This window comes from Zea mays, chromosome 8 (assembly GCF_902167145.1).
Source record: "Zea mays cultivar B73 chromosome 8, Zm-B73-REFERENCE-NAM-5.0, whole genome shotgun sequence".
NCBI classification, from domain to species: Eukaryota; Viridiplantae; Streptophyta; class Magnoliopsida; order Poales; family Poaceae; genus Zea; species Zea mays.
This window is the reverse complement of record NC_050103.1, coordinates 179,695,500-179,710,075: the sequence shown is the minus strand read 5'-3', so window position 1 is coordinate 179,710,075 and position 14,576 is coordinate 179,695,500. Positions and strand designations below refer to the sequence as shown.

Genomic DNA, 14,576 nt, shown 5'->3' with positions numbered 1-14,576 from the left:
TGCTTCTTTCACTAGACGCACCAACGATATTCAATGTCATCATTGTAAAGGGTTTGGTCATGTAATACAGGACTGCCCTAACAAGCGCACAATGATTATACGTGACAATGGTGAGTATTCTTCAGGTAGTGATTCCGAAAAAACCATATATGCTATGCTTGCCACTAACGTTGCAGGAACCCAAAAAGAACATGTGGATGCCACTGATGCTGACAAGTATGAGAGTCTTGTTGTGCAACGCGTACTCAGCACGCAAGTTGCACAACCCGAGCAGCACCAGCGCCACGCCTTGTTCCATACCAAAGGTGTTGTGCAAGAACGTTCCATTCACATCATTGTTGACAGTGGCAGCTGCAACAACTTGGCAAGCACAGAGCTAGTGGAGAAGTTGTCTCTCCCCACACGTCCACACCCACACCCCTACCATATTCAATGGCTTAACCAGGGCAGTAAACTCAAGGTAACACGCTCGGTATGTGTTCATTTCTCTATGGGGTCCTATCATGATTATGCTGATTGCGATGTTGTTCCAATGGAAGCTTGTTCACTTCTACTCGGTAGGCCTTGGCAATATGATACAGATAGCTTACATCATGGTCGCACAAATCATTACTCTTTGATGATTAAGGACAAGAAAATAATTCTTCATCCAATGACCCCTGGACAAATTGTAAAATCTGACATAGCTAGAGCTAAACAACAACACCGGCAACCGCCCATACCAAATGAAATTAAACTAAAAGCTCTTGTTTTGCTTGCCACTAAATCTGAATTTGATGACGTATGTGGTGATAATCTACCTCGCTATACGCTTGTATGCTCTCATATGTTGTTTTCACTAGATGGTGCGCCATCTTTGGATATACCCCTGCTGTTACTAAGCTTTTGCAGGACTATGCCAATGTGTTTCCGAAGGAGTTACCACCAGGTCTTCCTCCCATTCGCGACATTGAACACCAGATCGACCTTATCCTAGGCGCTCAGCTTCCCAACCGCGCCCCGTGCCGTACCAATCCCGATGAAACAAAGGAAATTCAGAACCAAGTCCAAGCGTTACTTGATAAGGGCTACATTCGTGAGTCTCTTAGCCTTTGCTTTGTTCATATTTTACTTGTTTCCTAAGAAGGATGGTACCTGGCGCATGTGCGTCGATTGTCGAGCGATTAACAACATCATAATTCGTTATCGCTATCCTATACCTCGCCTTGATGAGCTTAGTGGGGATGTTATTTTCTCCAAGGTTGATTTGCGTAGCGGGTACTACCAGATTAGTTATTAGCAGCCTAGGGCTAGTTTGACAATTCTATTTTCTCAATAGATTCTCATTTTTCCAAAGGAAAATAAACTAATTTCACTTAGAAAAACAGGGTTGTCAAATTAGTCACTAATCAAGAAATTTCCTAATGAGGCGTTTGGATCCATTCATTTCGGAGGAATTGGAATTTACTTAATAAAACAATCTACTTAGCTTGGAATTTGATATTCCACTACTTTACAAGGTTCGAATATAAGCCTATCTCAAATTCATAGGATGTAGAATGTGAAATAATTTTATGTATTAGTAGAATTTGTTTCTAATCTGCAACTTATAGGACGTTCTTCGACTCACTTCTGTATAATAAAAATGTACCATATAAATATCTCTGGTATCTTGCTAACAAAAGTATATAAATATATTTTGTATAAAATCGAATTAGCTTAATTATTATGTGCCTAAATTATTATTAGTAGAATAGAATTCAATTCTATGAATCGTGATGGAGGCGCATTGCCATCTCTACCAAGAATGGACTAGGGATTTCTTAGATAGTTTCTGTTCGTATTCATTTACAGGCTGCTGGGCCGGTGCCTAGATAATCATGTGCTGGCCGGACCGGATGATTTCCGGAGCCGTCCGCACGCTCGGTAGCGATCGACTATCCCCAGAATATTCCGTTAACGGCGCCGGAAAAGTATAAACGCACGCGTGTACTCCACCGTTGAGGTTGAGGAGTAGCAGATGGGCCCTATCGGAGCAGCGTGATGTTGTAGCAACCTGTCAGTGACTCATTGGTTGGGGAGACCGAAAGAAAAAGCGGGGTTGTGGTTGTGGGACAGTGAGAACGACTAGCGAGGGGAGACCGAGAGAGCAGAGGCGCTCAGCACGGAGCGAGGCGCCGCGCCGTTTCCTTTTCTGCTCCACTGCAACCGGAGTCCGGAGCATAGCAACCTCGCTGGGCTCCCATATAGCGGGCCCGCGGAGCCGGGATATACTCCAGGGAAGTCGAGCAAGGAGAGCGTGGATTGTGGACTACAGGGGTAAAGATCGAGTGAGCATCGCTTCACCATGCGCCCTTCTCTCTGTAAGTGATACTCTCCCCCTCGATTCTGATTTCCGAATGCTCGGCGCAGCGCCCACTGATCTGATAAATCTAGTCTGTATAAGCAAATTTCTGCCGTTTATTCCACGGGATTGTTTTTAGCGTTACGCGATCGCCTTGTAATTGTAAGGCGGGGGCTGCAGTTGCGCTGAGCTAACTGGGGAATGGCCAGCTTGTGGATGATCTGGCATGGTTTTGGTTGGTTCGTGATACGGAAATAGGGCAGTGAGTGTACTCTTGCAGGGTGCGACATTGAGTGTGATGTGGAATGAGCTTGCTCTGAATTGCATATCTGTTGCTATTCCTGTCCGCATCTGGTGGTATGCCTTTCTGAGGTGTGTCTGGAAGAATGAGTTATGAGTATGGCGTGAATTTAGTACCTTCCATCTAGGTTGTTTAATAACGAAATTGTTGGGTTGGTTGTGCTAATTAGATCATGATACTACCTAGTTTCACACTACTGATGAACATATACGCTTATGATTTCATATGCTGCCTATGCATTCCATTTTGAATCAACACTCCGATGAGATTTTAAGACTTGATCTTGAGAGCTGTAACTTGTGACCCCTAGCATACTGTGCTCTGTGGATGAAGAAGCATGGCAGAGATACAAAAAGAAAGAAAACTCCAAAATTAATGGAGGGGAGAGGATTTCTTTCTTTCTTTTTGAACTGCAAAGAAATCTTGCATTGGCTAAGGTTCCAAAGCACAAACATGCATATTCTTACATCCACGTGCAGCAGAAGTAGAAAACAAAGGCAGTGGCAGCTAGATTTATTCTTTCTTCTGTATTTTATATCGTGGTTATCGATGCTTTCTCCATATAATTGAAATTCTTGCATATTCCATCCGAGCAGCTGCAACATAAATCCCTTAAATGATCTCCATGATAGAATCTTAATATGCACCTGATCGCACATTTGCCTTAATGTGTCTTCATTTGACAGCCTTGATCATATGTTTTAGGGTGCAAATTCCTACAGAAAGAACTAACCCCAAGCCATGGAGATGGCATGTGATTGGACTGTTTTATAGTAAACTGCATGTTTGAGAAAAGAAAAAAAATGTCAGCCCTGATGCAATGCGTATTCGAACCATGCCACCTTTTCTGGATTGCATATCGCCTTAATCTATGTTGTACCTAATAGTATACTTATCACTATTCAAAATTGGAGCAACATTCTGTTCTAGTCCATGTATTGAAAGGAGAGATTCTGGTAGAAGATTCACATATGTACCCTGTCTATACACTACAGGAATACAAGTACACAAGTTTTCATTCACGAAAGTTACAATCAAATACTATTCTACCAATTGTGCACAAGGAAAACTAATATGATGTTGCAGCTTTGTGGTTGCATATTTCTAAATAGAATGTGAAATGCTAAAAAATAGGTTTATATTCTCTCTAGCTGTATTTGAATTATGCACATCGGCATATCTAATTTATCTGCATCGATGTCCCTGGCAGGCTGCGCACCTCTTTTTCTTCTGCTACTATTACATTTGGCATTTGCTAGACCTCTCTTTCCTCTACCGAGTAAGACAAAGAATGAAGAGAAGAAGCCCATACAGACGTTTCGGCCATATAACATTGCTCATCGTGGATCAAATGGGGAAATTCCCGAGGAAACAGCTGCTGCATACATGGTACTGCCCAGAAAATTGCAAGCAATATTGATCTGTAGCAGAATTTTATATTTCTATCTTGGCAAGGAATAAGATGTTTTTTGTGAAGCTGATACACCTAAATGCCAGCTTTCAGATTATCAGATATCGATTACTGCAAAGGACTATGGAATTTACATATGTCAAGTTTTTTTCTAGCATGTGGACAATAAGGTATTCTAAATTGGAAAATCACATTTAACAAAAGAAATCCTATTGCAGAGAGCTATTGAAGAAGGGGCGGATTTTATAGAGTCTGACATCCTTGCTAGCAAAGATGGGGCCTTGATTTGTTTTCATGATGTAACACTTGATGATACAACTGATGTTGCCAAGCGTAAGGAATTTGCCAATCGAAGAAGAACCTATGAAGTGGAGTGGTTTAATGTTACTGGATGGTTTGTAGGTTTGCATCGTACAACCAACCCTGATTCCTTCACTCCTTTTGTTATTACCATTTTAATTTACATATCTGCTACATGAAATATAGTTAAGCAACAAGGAAATAACAATGCCTCCCTGCTGTGTTTTCTTGACTCTACTTCAGGAATTTATTACATGCTCATCTATACTGGAACACTATTTACATATAATATGTTGGCAGTTTGATGTTACTTGGAGGGGTGGAATGAGAATGACAAACTTGTAAGCTTTTGGAAAGAGAAAAAAACTAGACCTCTTGGGAAAGACTGCCCAACAGCTTTGATGTTAGGTAGATGCAAACCACTATTGTGTCTAGAAAAGATCCTGAAGGTTGCCTGCCCATGAGGCACACCCTGTGCCTGCTGCTAAAAATAGTTTGCACAACCAGGGCCTTTTTTAATGCAGAACCATGGGGAGCACTCATAGGGTCTCCAACCCGGATCTGTGTATCCCAAGGAATGCCCCCAGGCACCGCTCTAAGCTTATGTGTTCTTGATTATTTAAAATTTTAAACTAATATTGAAGTGTTGGTTTGCAGTGGACTTCACACTGGAGGAACTTAAAACACTTAGAGTGAAGCAGAGATACTCGTTTAGAGATCAACAATACAATGGTATGTATATCCTTCGCATGGATTTTGTTATCAACTTGTAATAATTGTTTCATGCCATACTTCGTCTTCTATGACCATGCTGATGTGCTCCAACTCCAAAGAGCCTTGAAGTTATCCTTGTCACATCTCACATGCATGTGCATTTGCTCAAATGGCCTGCAGCTGCCAGTTTATTTGCTTCTTACTGTAACTGCCATAAACTTGGCAATTAGCTGGAAATAATTAGTTTCATCACTCGCCAGTCAAATATTCTGATTCTTCTCCTGAGGTAATATTCTGATAAGTTGCTATGCACTGTAAACAACATACCCTTTGCAGGTATTTATGAGTGCAGCAATATTATAGGAAATCAGAGGAATTTTGTTGTTTTCATTACTCAGAAATGTATAGGATGTGGTTCATTGGTTCTTTTCTCAATAACATTTCTTCCCATTAACTGTTGATTTAGCATAGTTATTACTCTTCACCCAAGCAGGTATTCCATTTCCTTTATGAAACCCTTGTTTATTTAGAATTGGTACAGCTATATTATTTTGTGTTTGACTTTACTTGGCCTAAGAACACATTTGCATGAACTCGCATGGAAGATTTTGATTGGGGGATTAATGATAGCAATCTATTATTTTCTCGTGTTTTGTCATTCAGGTATGTTTTCAATCATCACGTTTGAAGAATTCATTTCAATTGCCCTAGATGCAGACAGAACTGTCGGCATATATCCCGAGATTAAAGATCCAGTTTTTATCAACAAGCATGTATGTCCCCCAGTTCTCAAGAGGAAATATGCACTTTATTATGGTTCGTGGTATTATATAGTTATGTCACTGCCACAGAAAATCTATTTAGATGATATATATGATTATATGAACTTTCTGTAGAATGATGACATCAGCAGCTGGCTGCTGAGCTTATGAAAATAACTGTTGTCTACCAGACGAACTGGACTGAAGATGCTAGTTTATAAAGTTTTCTTTTTGTCAGAAATGTAATTAAATTGCTATAGATGATATGCTTTCCCTAAAGGTAGTTAGCCTTGATGCCCTTGACTAGGATGAGCTGGATAGTGCCAAACTCTGTCATTGTTTTTTCCTTGACAATATAAGGAGCTAATTTATCATTTTATGACGTGCCATAATGAGTTTGTATTACTTCAACCAGGTCAAGTGGGCTGATGGGAAGAAGTTTGAGGACAAATTTGTGGATACCTTGCTTAAATATGGATACAAAGGTCAATATATGTCAGAGAATTGGCTGAAGCAGCCATTGTTTATACAATCCTTTGCTCCCACCTCCATTGTACATGTATCAGATTTTATTGACTCTCCCAAGGTATTTTTGATTGATGATATCAGTGTGAGAACACAAGACACGAACCAGGTACTAATGTTTTGTAACTATCTGTCACCCATTTGTTCCAATGCTATGAAAGAAAAACAGTCTGGATAACAGAAATCAACCCCTGAGATTTTAGGGCCCATTTAGTGCAACTCGGTTGGACATGCCTTTGGATATTACTTATTTCATTTCTCATTTGCAGTCATACTGGGAAATTACTTCAGATGACTACCTTGCATACATTAGTAAATATGTCGTTGGCCTTGGTCCATGGAAGGACACTATTGTTCCAGCTTCAGGAAACTACTTGATGCCACCTAGTGATCTTGTCGCACGGGCACATGCTCATAATCTCCAGGTATGACATTTGTTTGTATTCATTGTAATTATCTAAAGTTCAGATTTTACGTGGAATTATTGTAAAATATTCTATGCTAACTGGACCAGCTTTCATATGTTAACTGCCATCTTCTATGTTTTTTTTTTGTCTAAATGCATCTGGTCACTTAGGATAACCAGAAGGATCCTACAAAACATCATAGCTCTCTTGTAGTTTTGGTCTCACGTGCATAAGTGTATTGACTAAAAATATGGCCAATCACATTGACACTCACATCTCTCTACTTTCTTTTGGGAAGGCTACTTACAGCTGTGTCCTGATCCTCACCGTGTCATATGTGTTGAACTGGGAGGACTGCCTTCCTTCCTTCAAAAAATGGATAAGAGCTCCCTAATAACAAGTGGTCTGCTTCAGTAAAACTTTGGTTGAATCTCAAACTGGCTCATTAAGCTTGTGTTTAGCTATGCATTATGGTGCAAACTGTCTGCTGCAAAACGAGCATGTGGATCAAATTGTCACACTGCTACATGCCACTTTTTTTTTCTACGCTTGTTTCATCGAAGCATGTTAAACTGCATCCTGTTGTTGTGCAGGTACATCCATACACGTACAGGAACGAGAACCAGTTCCTGCACTTCAACTTTTTTCAAGATCCCTACAATGAATACGACTTCTGGATAAACACTGTGGGGGTTGATGGACTGTTTACAGATTTCACCGGAACCCTTCACAGGTACCAAGAATTGACATCCCCACACCGGAAGGATGAGACTGCAAATAGCCTCCTAGTAAAAATTAGCCAAATGATCTCAGCATATGAAGGTCTCTGATCAGCACGACGTTGCTGAAAATTGTTTGTGCTTTTGTTAATCGATCTGCAAGAGCACACGATCCATTCATCACGGACGGTGCAACGTGACACTGTGACTTTGCAAGGTTAAATAAACGAGTTGTTTCTGGTTGGGACTTGTTAGCACGAGCCGTACTCTCCATTAAAGCTCTTAAACCCTGTGAGAAATTTCTAGTGTGGGAATAATTGTTTTCACGATAGAAACCGTATCATGGTTTAGCGTGCCAGGATGGACGAGTTGGTCTCGGGTCTTTGCACAGTTGGCCTACAATTGTACTTGCCGGAGTGTTGAAATTTCTAGTGTGGGAATAATTGTTTTCACGATAGATAAACGCTCTTGTCACTCTTATCCTCTTTTATGCTGCTTAAGTAACACGCTGTTTGTTGGTTCATCAGTCACTGCCTACCAGGGCCAGGTGCCCAACATGCCAATTGCCATAGCACGTTTGTTTAAGTTTGACTCTAACAGACTGGAGACAGTAATGAAGGATTCTCAGACGAATTTTGGAGGAATATGATTCCAGCCTTTTGACGACATATAAGAAGGATCAAAATGCCCAAGAAATGGATTGAATATGATTCCAGCGTTTTGAGTTTTGACGATGTATAAAAGGATTAAAATGTCCAAGAGATAGGTGAATTAAGATTTATATAAGGGGCGTCCGACTGCGCGTGGTCAACGGCTGCACTATTGTCGGACGTTACAAGTCGATGGATGCCCGGAGTCGGACGTGAAGGCAACACTACTATGAGAAGCTAAGGACCTTAGACCCTGGTCGAGAAGCCAAACAGCAGGATGAACTCACTGTGTATACATATGACATTTCTGAAATGGCAATGGCAAGACTTGAAGAGGAATTTGTTTATCTTCTTACACATTACAAACAGGAGGTTCTCTCTTTTCGCTCTACAGAGGATGGTAGTGTGGAAGACTTTTCAAGCAGGAGCAGCTCATTTAATGAGGAACAATTGGAAGGGAAGGCAACACCAAATAATATCAGTGGAGGACCAGAATATTTTGTGCCTGATTTAATTCAACCTGGTGCACTCTCTGCTGTCAAGTTCATTGCTAAATTCATGTTCCTGTATGGCTATGATAAGGAGTGTTGCCAGGCTTATATAAACTCAAGACAGAGTGCAACAGATGAGTACTTTGGGTCTCTTGGTCTGGAAAACCTCAGTATAGAGGAGCTTATGAACACAAGTTGGAACAGAATGAATTCATTAATAAAGAGATGGAACTGGGCAATTATGGTTTTTCTTCGGGTGTACCTTGTAAGTGAGAAACGCTTTAGCAAACATGTCTTTGGTGAACTTTCAGTTTCAACTGCAGACTTGTGCTTCTCTGAGATTTCATTTAACTCAGTTATACAACTTCTGAGCTTTTATGTATCTGTAGCAATTGGTCCCCCAAAAACAGAAAAAGCTTTTTAGATTGCTTGATATGTATGAAGTCCTTGCTGATCTTCTCCCTGAAGCTGAATCCTTGTTTGAATCAGGATACAATGATATGATCCTGAATGAGTACCATGAAGCACTACTGCAACTGGGAGAATCTGCAAGGAAGACATTTGCAGAATTCAAGTATGCCATCCAATCATACACTTCATCCAGTGCAGTAGCTCGTGGAGAAGTGCATCCACTTACAAAGTATGTTATGAACTACATAAAGGCTCTCACAGCATACAACAAAACTCTCGATTCACTTCTCAAGGACACGGATCGAAGATGCCTGGTTTCTGACATTCAGCTGATGGCAAACCCATATCCTAATTTCACCGCAACAGCTTTCAATCTACAATCTGTTACTGCAGTTCTGGAGGCAAATCTTGAAGCTGGGTCTAGACTGTACAGAGATGATCGATTGCAGTACATCTTCATGATGAACAACATCCACTACATGGTTCAGAAAGTGAAGAACTCGGATCTCAAAAGCTTTCTTGGCGATGAATGGATCCGGATCCATAACAGGAAACTTCAGCAGCAAGCTACGAGATATGAGAGGGCGTCATGGAATAATGTTCTCTTACCTCAGTGATGATGGCCTGTGTGCTGCTGGTGATGCTGCTTCTCGCAAAACCATCAGGGAGGAGATAAAAAATTTCAATCTGTCCTTTGAAGAGGTTTACCAAGTTCAGACAGCATGGTCTGTCCCAGATGACCAACTTCGCGATGATGTCCGGATTTCAATATCACTGAAAGTTATACAGGCCTACAGGACGTTCGTGGGAAGATATTCAGGCTTGCTTGATAGCACAAAGCATCGTTACATGAAGTACAGGCCAGAGGATTTGGAGACACTTTTAATAGATCTTTTTGAAGGAACTCAAAGGACACTGCAGCATTCTGCCAAACTAGCATGATTTTTGCCTTTTCTTCATGCCCTTTCATGCTGCCTAGCTTTCCTTTCCTTATGACATTGTAGAAGTACATATGCTGTTAGAGATAGCATTCTACTGATTTGGTAACAGGGTGTATAGCTTCCGAATGTTTTGATAGTGATACAGTGATTCTTCATTCCTGATCCATTTAATGATTTGCCTCCATGAAAATGGAGGATATGTGTTGGTCTACCAGTTTAGAATCGAATGTCCGAAAGGTCTGAAATGAGCTCTTCACAGCTGAAGGGTTGAGTGAACATTGCAACCGTTTTTTTTTTGTTGAAAGATAAGAAATTCAGAATGAAACCAATTAGTCACACTATAGATGTTTCATAAAAAAGTGCCAACCAAAATTAAAGAACTTAATCAAGCTACCCAGTCCCTATATCTATTGTGCTATGTACATGGTTTAACCATGTAGTTCCCTGCAATTCAAACCAGAAAAAGAAAACGAGGGAAATGAAAGAACAAAGAACTACCGCCACCCCCTATAAAAGAAATCCTCTGGATGAATGCATTTCTATGCCCTCCGATTAATGAGTGAAATCAAACGCTAGCCCATCACTTATTGTGATCCTCGTCGTCCTTCTTGAGGTCGGCCGGCGGCAGGAAGTAGTCCGTGGTGAGGCCGTGCACGTTGAAATCGGCCTCCTCCACCGTCCATGTCTCCTCCAGCTTCCGCTTGTGGTTGACGGATCCCTCGCCGTAGCGGAAGAGCGTGACGTTGGTGTGGCCGCCGTGCGCGATGTTGATGCCGTCGATGTAGCGGTAGTCGGAGATGACGGACTCCATGCTGGTCTCCCAGAAGATGTTCTCGCTGCGGCGAGCGCCCTTGCCGGACTTCATGCGGAGCAGGTGCGAGTCTTCGAGCTGGATGAGCAGCCCCGTGCGCTGGCTGAAGTAGCCCCAAACCGTGTGGTGGATGATGTCGAACGCCGGAGCGCTCCGCGCCCGCAGCGTCGCGGCGCCAGCCTCCAGCTTCAGGATGAAGCACTCCTCGTTGTTGAGGATCTTCTCGCCTATGCACACCGCGTCGGAGAAGAGGTTCGCGATGGAGCGTGGATCCAGGCCCTGCAAATAACCAAAGGAGCACGATGGAAGACGCCTCTGGCTGAACGCTATGCGTGCCCGCACGTGTGCCTCGGCGCTTTCCGTTACCTGGAGAGAGCGGCGGAGGGGGCGGGGCGGGCCGCGCGAGACGCGGGAGTGCTCGGCGGCAGACTGCCGCCACGCGACCTTGCCGTCGCTGCCGGCGCTCATCTTGTGGCCGGCCATTATGAGCTCGAAGAACCAGACCTCGGGCGTCTTCTGCCAGAGCACGAAGCCGCCGACCTCGGCGCGGCCCTGCGCGGCGGTGACCGTCTGGTCGCCGAGGTGGAACTCGGAAGCGCACATCCGCACCTTCCCCACGGCGTACATGCTCCGCACCCCCTGCAGCGCCGCCTGCCCGCCCGTGGCCGCGATGTACTGCTGGATGATGTACTTGGCTGTCGATGCTTGCTTCAATTCGATCGTTCGTCGAGCAACAAGTCACGATTTGGCATGCATTCCGCCGTGCATGGCAGTATATATATATGTGATGGGTGGCTTACGATAGAGGAGTCGCGGATGGAGCGGCTGAAAGCGCGGTCGTGCGGGACGGGGCAGGGGATGAGCGGCGACCCGACGACGTTGAGGAACAGCTGGAGCTCCGCGGTGGCGGAGGCAGGCCCGTCGACGGTGGCGCGATCGAAGGCCTGGTTCTTGAGCCAGGCGCGCATGTTGGCGCCCCCGGCGCCGCGGCGCTTGTCGGCGCCGGGGGCGTTGATGAGCATCTCATCGGGGATGGGCACCTCGAGCACGGTGTCCAGGGAGTCGTCGCGGTCCAGGTTCGGGCACAGCTTCCTCATGACACGGCCGCGCGGGCGGGTGCAGCAGGGCGCTGAGCTAGCGCCGTTTGCTTGCCGGAGACGCGGGATACAAGAGAAGACAGAGAGAGGAACAAGCTGGGAGAAGAGAGGCCAGGAACATGTAGATGGTGGTGGGCAACGCATGCATTGGAAGCGAGGAATAAGTGGATCGCGCAAACGACGGGAGCGCGGTATTGTGAGGAGCTAGTGCTCGAGCCTAGAGGTGCGCGGGAAGAAGCTTTGGTGCTGGACGCGTTGACACTTGTTGACAGCATCCGCGCCATGGCCCATGCATGGAAGTTTCTCCTCCACCTCATTTCCAAATTCCAAAACAGCATAGCAGGTCGGAGCGTGTTTTGGTCACATGTACCATAGCGACATGAAATCTACGAGAACTATCTGTTTAGTCGAGGAAACATATATATCCTGTACAAGATTAGTTCCATGCATAAATTAAATATAGACATTTTCTCCAACATCTACGGTAGAAAAGCCTTTGACGTTCCTCTACCGGGTCAGCTATATTTTTATACTAGTCGGTTGCCCGTGTGTTACGACGGCTTACAACAATACCCACATAAATTATACATCAAAAAAAAATTAATATTTTTTATTGATTGTCTCCCCTCTCTATATAATATATTACTCCATGTAAATATGTCTTGGTACAACACGGCCAATGAAGTGAGCGATTAGAAGAGAGTTCACAATGATTGACTAAATGAACAGAGATTATAAAATAACATAATTCTATCATACAGAGACCAAATAAGAGAAAGTTTATAAGATCAAGTTTATAAAATAAGTCCCATGAAGTCAGACTTATAAAAAAATAGATCAAAATATGGAGTGATTGCTAAAGTCATGCATCAATAAAAACTGGATGCACTCCATATAAATTACGCTACTTCGTAGCAATTACTAACGTTTAAAACCAACAAATAACCTTTCATTTTGTTGTTAGTGTGACAAATCATTGCTGTTCCATCAAATTCAGCAACCTCAAACACCATGTAGTCCATTACGCCAATGTGGTCTCAAAAACGACCTAATGCTTGCAAGAGTAAAGAACATCGTTGTCGGGGACCATAATTAGGGATGCCCTCAAGGCTCCTAATTCTCAGCTGGTAACCCCCATCACCATAAAGGTGCAAAGGCCTGATGGGTGCGATTAAGTCAGGGATCAGTCCATTCGAGCGACTCGATCACGCCTCGCCCGAGCCTAGCCTCGGACAAGGGCAGCCGACCCCGGAGGATTTCCGTCTCGCCCGAGGCCCCCCTCCAACGGCGAACATATTTCCGGCTCGCCCGAGGCCCTGCCTTCGCTAAGAAGCAACCCTGACCAAATCGCCGCACCAACCGACCAAATCGCAGGAGCATTTAATGCAAAGGTGGTCTGACACCTTTATCCTGACGCGCGCCCCCCAGCCGGCAGAGCCGAAGTGATCGCCGTCACTTCGCCGCTCCACTGACCGGCCTGACAGAAGGACAGCGCCGCCTGCGCCACTCCGACTGCGGTGCCACTTGACAGAGTGAGACTGACAGGCAGTCAGGCCCGGCCGAAGGCACCATAGGAAGCTCCGCTTCGCCCGATCCAGGGCTCGGACTCGGGCTAAGTCCCGGAAGACGGCGAACTCCGCTCCGCCCGACCCAGGGCTCGGACTCGGGCTAAGTCCCGGAAGACGGCGAACTCCGCTCCGCCCGACCCAGGGCTCGGACTCGGGCTAAGTCCCGGAAGACGACGAACTCCGCTCCGCCCGACCCAGGGCTCAGACTCGGGCTCAGCCCCAGAAGACGACGAACTCCGCTCCGCCCGACCCAGGGCTCGGACTCGAGCTAAGTCCCAGAAGACGGTGAACTCCGCTCTGCCCGACCCAGGGCTCGGACTCGGGCTCAGCCCCAGAAGACGACGAACTCCGCTCCGCCCGACCCAGGGCTCGGACTCGGGCTCAGCCCCAGAAGACGACGAACTCCGCTTCGCCCGACCCCAGGGCTCGGACTCCGCCCTGGCCTCAGCCGACGGCCTCCGCCTCGCCCGACCCAGGGGCTCGGACTCGACCTCGGCCACGGAAGACAGACTCGACCTCGGCTTCGGAGGAGCTTCCACATCGCCCAACCTAGGGCGCAGACCAGCCACGTCAACAGGAGGCGCCATCATCGCCCTACCCCGAGCTGACTCGGGCCGCAGGAAACAAGACCGGTGTCCCATCTGGCTCGCTCCGCCAGATAGGCAATGATGGCGCCCCGCATACTCTGTGATGACAGCGGCTCTCAGCCCCCTTACGGAAGCAAGAGGACGTCAGCAAGGACTCAACCGCTCCGACATCTGTCCCTCCGCCAGGCTCCATCGCTCCTCCGACGGCCACGACATCACACCAGCTGGGTGCCAAAATCTCTCCGGCTGCCACAACGGCATGTACTTAGGGCGCTAGCTCTCCTCCGCTAGACACGTAGCACTCTGCTACACCCCCCCATTGTACACCTGGATCCTCTCCTTACGCCTATAAAAGGAAGGACCAGGGCCCTCTTAGAGAGGGTTGGCCGCGCGGGGACAAGGACGAGACAGGCGCTCGCTTGGAGCCGCTCGCTCCCTCTCCCGCGTGGATGCTTGTAACCCCCTACTGCAAGCGCACCCGACCTGGGCGCGGGACGAACACGAAGGCCGCGGGATTCCCACCTCTCTCACGCCGGTCTCCGGCCGCCTCGCTCTCCCC

At 45.7% G+C, this 14,576-nt stretch overlaps 3 protein-coding genes across 3 annotated transcripts; 2 read left to right on the top strand and 1 right to left on the bottom strand.

Annotated features, from left to right (window-relative positions):
• The first annotated feature begins 2,114 nt into the window (after positions 1-2,114).
• On the top strand, positions 2,115-7,981 carry LOC100384858 (uncharacterized). The gene is made up of 8 exons (NM_001357594.1): positions 2,115-2,342; positions 3,835-4,013; positions 4,254-4,437; positions 4,993-5,067; positions 5,713-5,822; positions 6,226-6,444; positions 6,605-6,760; positions 7,336-7,981. Exons 1-8 carry the CDS (start codon positions 2,327-2,329, stop codon positions 7,570-7,572), a joined length of 1,176 nt encoding a protein of 391 aa, NP_001344523.1. The 5' UTR covers positions 2,115-2,326; the 3' UTR covers positions 7,573-7,981.
• On the top strand, positions 7,822-10,153 carry LOC103637569 (exocyst complex component EXO70E2-like). Its single transcript, XM_023300906.2, is given in 4 exon segments — positions 7,822-7,865; positions 8,330-9,014; positions 9,016-9,614; positions 9,616-10,153. Coding segments are annotated over 4 exon segments (1,668 nt in total). The 3' UTR covers positions 9,956-10,153.
• Positions 10,154-10,283: 130 nt separating this feature from the next.
• LOC103636621 (uncharacterized) lies at positions 10,284-12,039 on the bottom strand. Its single transcript, XM_035961961.1, has 2 exons — positions 11,566-12,039; positions 10,284-11,473 (listed from the first exon to the last, which is right to left on the bottom strand). Exons 1-2 carry the CDS (start codon positions 12,004-12,006, stop codon positions 10,535-10,537), a joined length of 1,380 nt encoding a protein of 459 aa, XP_035817854.1. The 5' UTR covers positions 12,007-12,039; the 3' UTR covers positions 10,284-10,534.
• Positions 12,040-14,576: the final 2,537 nt, after the last annotated feature.

Excerpts from the sequence above, each read along its gene's own strand:
- LOC103636621 (XM_035961961.1), bottom strand. The coding sequence starts at position 12,006 with ATGCGTTGCCCACCACCATCTACATGTTCCTGGCCTCTCTTCTCCCAG. Across the intron at positions 11,474-11,565 it reads CCATCCGCGACTCCTCTATC|CAAGCATCGACAGCCAAGTA; the intron begins GTAAGCCACCCA and ends ATCGAATTGAAG.
- LOC100384858 (NM_001357594.1), top strand. Across the intron at positions 4,014-4,253 it reads AAACAGCTGCTGCATACATG|AGAGCTATTGAAGAAGGGGC; the intron begins GTACTGCCCAGA and ends ATCCTATTGCAG. Across the intron at positions 5,068-5,712 it reads TAGAGATCAACAATACAATG|GTATGTTTTCAATCATCACG; the intron begins GTATGTATATCC and ends TTTGTCATTCAG.